Genomic DNA, 5,037 nt, shown 5'->3' with positions numbered 1-5,037 from the left:
AGAGGCCAATACGGGCGAATGTGACTCCATGACTCACTTCGTACCATCATCCCCGATCCTCCTTTCGTGGTTTCGAACCATATGAAGTTAGTAACCTCATGGATTATGAATGGGGTGTAACCTTCACGAGTCAATCGTTGTTTCCTATCGTTGTCCCTTAATCGTGGTTGCCTTTTTATGATCCGTAAACGGTTTACAAGTTCCTTAAAAACATGTTGGCGGCTCCCTACTTTCCTTGTCCCTAATCGCTGTCCCTAATCGTATATGTCAATCTCCACTTCCTATGAGTGCCAAGCATATTCACAACATGCTTTTAATGTAGACGCACTTTGAACGACGCCTATAATAGAGGTTTTCTCATGCTTTTGTATTATTCACAAATATTACAAAACAATAAAAATTCTCTCTGAAAAGCTTATTTAGCGAACGTTTTTCCAATTTGAGCTCTAAACGTAAACTATTGACAAAAATGGTTGCGTGGCAAAAACTATTTACCAAACTAAGCTTCCAGGGTAAATCGCTGTCTCGGACAGCGTTTTACCCCTGGTTTTTTTTTTTAAAAAAAATTCAACTGGTAAACGCTGTCCCAGACAGCGTTTTACCTTCTGTATTTTTTTAAATTCAGTAGGGCATAAAACGCTGTCTCGGACAGCGTTTTATCCTTGGGTTTTTTTTAAAAAAAATTCAATGGGTAAAACGTTGTCCGAGACAGCGTTTTATGCCCTTTTTTTTTTTTAAATGAAACGCTGTCCGGGACAGCGTTTCATGGCCATATATCAGCATGTTCACTTCAGCAGAATGCGCAAGAACTCAACCTCAACCTCAACGCTTTCCCTCCTCCCTCTCACACTAAACCACGACCGTACTCAAACACCCGCATTGCCGCCGCCGCCCACCCTTGCGCCACCGCTGCTGCCGCCACCTTGCTGCTGCCCTCCTCCCTCTCACACTCACTCACTCAATTTCGTGGTTAGCCCTAAACTGAATTTAGTGTAATTGCATAGTTATTGTGGTTAATTATTGTGAATTGTATGTAATTGCTCTTACTTGTTGTTAATTCATGTCAATTGCATGTAATTGTTGCTAATTATTAATGAAAATGTGGTACATTGTTGATAAATATTGATGGTGATGTGGTACATTGTTATTGAAATTGTTCATGACATTGGTGAAGTTGATGATGGTGAAAATGTTGAAGTTGTTAATGGTTGAAATTGGTGAGAAGAGATGAAATTGTTGAAATTATTGAAATAGTTTAGGTTGAAATTGTTGAAATAATTCAAATTGTTCATGAAATTGTTGAAATTGGTGAAGTTGTTGAAAGTGAAGTTGTTATAGGTGAGAAGAGTCTTATTTCAGTGTTGATAATTTACCTCGCTCTAGATTTCGATAATCCTAAAATGTGTTTTGGTTATGTAGAATATGGCGTCACAAAATGTAGTTTTGTTATGCCGGTGGGGAGGAGAAATTCTGTTTGATGGACCCCGGGTCGAGTATAGTGGGGGAAATATGGAACCACTAACACTAGAACCGAACATGACTATGAATGATTTGATGAATGAGGTTCATAGTAGTATTGGTTCAGACCCGATGACCGTTGACGTACACATTAAAATGAGGTTTGAGACCGGCAATGGGGTTCAAGTGTACACAAATGATGAGGCCGATAGCGGAGAGGAGGAAGATGGACTTCAGAACATGGATGTAGAACCTGCTCGGATGGAAGTGGGCGAGCCCCTGGTTAGAACTCCCATTCCTTGGTTCAGTCAGGTTTTGTGAAGTCCTTTGTTCGGAAAGATCCGTCTTTGAAAGTTGAATTCATACAAGAACTCATCTCCAAGCAATTTCATTTCGATGTCCCGTACCGGAGGGCATGGTATGCAAAGGGGAAAGCAATAGCTGATATTTACGGTGATTGGGAGAGTTCTTACGGCAGACTTCCGCACTTCATGCAAGCCCTCCAACAGTCAAACCCGGGAACGTGTGTTGTGTGGAAGTACAAAGCGTTGGTTGACGGTGTTTACTACAGCAACATGGAAGTGTTTGAAAGAGTGTTTTGGGCGTTTGGCCCTTGTATCGACGGTTTTAAACATTGTATGTCAGTTATCTGTATCGATGGGACGCACTTGTACGGGAAGTACAAAGGAACACTGTTGGTTGCTACAAGTGTTGATGCAAACTTCCAAGTATTTCCTCTACCATTTGCGTTGGTTGAGGGGGAAAACACCTCCAGCTGGTCTTGGTTCCTGGGTTGCATTCGGGTTCATGTCACTCAACGAGATGGCCTTTGTGTTATATCTGACCGACATCCTGGGATCATTGCAGCAATGACTGATCCGAACGTTGGATTTACCGAGCCGCGAGCCTATCACAGATTTTGTGTTCGCCACATAGCTTCTAACTTGAAGACTCACGTGCGACGAAACGACATGAGAGATATGTTCAAGGCTACGGCGTACCAAAGGCAGGAAAGAAAACTACACGGCGATCTGTGTTTCATTAGTGAGGCGTGTACCAAGGCAATGGAGTACATTGTTCAAATTCCGTTCACCATGTGGTCCCTCTTTCACGACGTTGGACGTAGATACGGGATTTGCACTACTAACTTCTCTGAGACATTCAACAACGTGTTGAAGGGAGCACGGTTTCTACCGATCATGTCCCTAGTCGAGTTAACTTTTCATAGAGTTAACAAATATTTCACTTTGAGAAGGGAGTCTTCTGAGGCAAGATTTGAACAGGGACTTGCATACCCCCCCAAGGTCACTGCCATTCTAGAGAAGAACACCGCAAAAGCCAGATATCACAGAGTGGATGCGTATAACCGTCGATTGCATATTTACCAAGTTACAACAGAAAGGGGAGACCGACTTGGTAGTAAAGGAGGCCATAAACATACTGTTAACTTTCAGTTAAGAACGTGTACCTGCAACAAACCTACGATATTTCACCTCCCATGTTCTCACGTTCTAGCCGTATGTGCAACGTACTCACTATCAGAGCGGCCGTGGGTTGACCCGGTGCTGCAATCGGAGGCATACACGAGCACATACGCGCCGCAATTCTGGCCAATCCCTTGCGAGACAACCTGGACGCCCTATAACGGTCCCAGAATCATTCCCGACGGGAGCATGTTGCGTGGAATAGGGCGACCAAGGTCAAAGCGCATACGTAATGAAATGGATGAGACTAACCGGCCCGCGAGCAAATGTAGTCGTTGTCACGTTCAGGGCCATAACCGGGCAACGTGTCCATCGAGACCCTCAGAGGACCCATGACTGTTAACTGAAATTCGTTGTAATCGTAGATGAAGGAATTATTTTGTAATAGAAAATTTTGATTTAATAACATTTGGAACATTTTGATTTAATAACATTTGGAACATTTGATCGTTAACATTTTGGTTAATTGCTAATGCGTTAACTCTGTTGGGATTTGTTAAATTGCATGTGAACAGATACGATGGACGGTGAAGATCGTACGCCTGGACCCGTTGACCCTTCTGTGCTTACACTACAGGGCACACACCGCAGCGTTGCCGATATGGGATCAGACGGTAATATTGCATTTGTTTGTTCATGGACTACAGCTTGTTGAGTTTATATGGTATATGATCTTAATTTCTTTCTAACAGGTTGATCCGGCAAAGCAGCTCGTTTGCAGGCATTACACCACCAGGTTCATGGTGGGGTGGGGAATCGATCCTCGCGTTTTGGCGTACGTCGAGTTTGTCGGTTTAGGTGGTTTTCACCGTATGGCGTATAGGGAGATCGATCGAGCGCTTGTCACTGCGCTCGCGGAGAGGTGGAGACAGGAGACGCACTCCTTCCACCTACCTGTTGGTGAGACGACCGTTACGTTACGGGACGTGGCGATTCTTACGCGCCTTCCAGTACATGGGTCTGCGGTGACAGGACACGCGTTAGTCGATCCCGTCGGTTTGGTTGGTCGGGTACTTGGTGTCCAGCCAGGTCCCGCCGATATTAGGGGATCCGGGTTGAGGACCGGCTGGGTCCGTGAGACTTTCCGTGAGCTACCACCAGGGGCTGATGACGCCCAGGTTCAGAGATACGCCCGGGCGTACTTGTTCTTCCTCATCTCGGGCTAGTATTATCTGTTGTATTCCCTGTTATTTTGTGTAATGATGTACATAACACTTATGAAATTAATATAATAAATCTTTTTTGAATGACTCCGTGTGTGCTTTGAAGTTAATTTGGTGGTTGGACTGTTGTTGGGCTGTTTCGAGTTTTCTGCAGTGCTTAAAGTTGACGGAACTCCTAGAATATGGTGGTGGTACGTGGTGGGGAGTGGCGGAGTTGGTGGTCGACGGTGGTGGGGTAGGGCTGTGGAGCTGGCTGTTGTGGTGGCTGTTGGAGGACTGCAGCATGCAAGCTGTTTGCTGAAGCTTGTTTTCTGCCTGGATGCTGGTTGCTGTTTCCAGCAGAAAAGCGCTGTCTGAGACAGCGCTTTATGTTCAAGCATAAAGCGCTGTCTGAGACAGCGTTTTATGTTCAAGCATAAAGCGCTGTCTGAGACAGCGCTTTATGTTGAACATATAAAATAGTTGAAGTTGAATTTTTTTAAAAAAAAAAAACCAGGGGTAAAACGCTGTCCGAGACAGCGATTTACCCTGGAAGCTTAGTTTGGTAAATAGTTTTGCCACGCAACCATTTTTGTCATTAGTTTACGTTTAGAGCTCAAATTGGAAAAACGTTCTTATTTAGCTCTGTCTTCTTCTCTTCATCAATGGAGTTTCAGATTTCATCATGGTATCAAAGCAGGTACTTTGTGTTTCTCTGATTAATTGCGTGATTCAGTAGTTTGATTCTTGAATTTTTCATTTCAAAATCTAGTTCCAGAAATTTCTTTGTTTCAATTTGTTCAGAGTTCATTAGTTTCCTCTCAGTAATTGAATCGGTGTAGTTGAGTGAAGTTTTTGTTCAAAAAATTGCTGCGTACTTTGCTAAATTTCTTTGAAACCGCTGGAATTTAGAAAATTCTTAATCAGTTTTTTGTTCTGATTGACGATTGATT

At 43.6% G+C, this 5,037-nt stretch overlaps 1 protein-coding gene across 1 annotated transcript; it reads left to right on the top strand.

Moving 5' to 3' along the window:
• The first annotated feature begins 1,536 nt into the window (after positions 1-1,536).
• Positions 1,537-3,278, top strand: LOC110709955. Its single transcript, XM_021888203.1, has 2 exons — positions 1,537-1,725; positions 1,767-3,278. Exons 1-2 carry the CDS (start codon positions 1,537-1,539, stop codon positions 3,276-3,278), a joined length of 1,701 nt encoding a protein of 566 aa, XP_021743895.1.
• Positions 3,279-5,037: the final 1,759 nt, after the last annotated feature.

Source organism: Chenopodium quinoa, unplaced genomic scaffold (assembly GCF_001683475.1).
Source record: "Chenopodium quinoa cultivar QQ74 unplaced genomic scaffold, ASM168347v1, whole genome shotgun sequence".
NCBI lineage: Eukaryota > Viridiplantae > Streptophyta > Magnoliopsida > Caryophyllales > Amaranthaceae > Chenopodium > Chenopodium quinoa.
The sequence above is the reverse complement of the archived record's forward strand: the minus strand, read 5'-3'. Positions and strand labels throughout refer to the sequence as shown.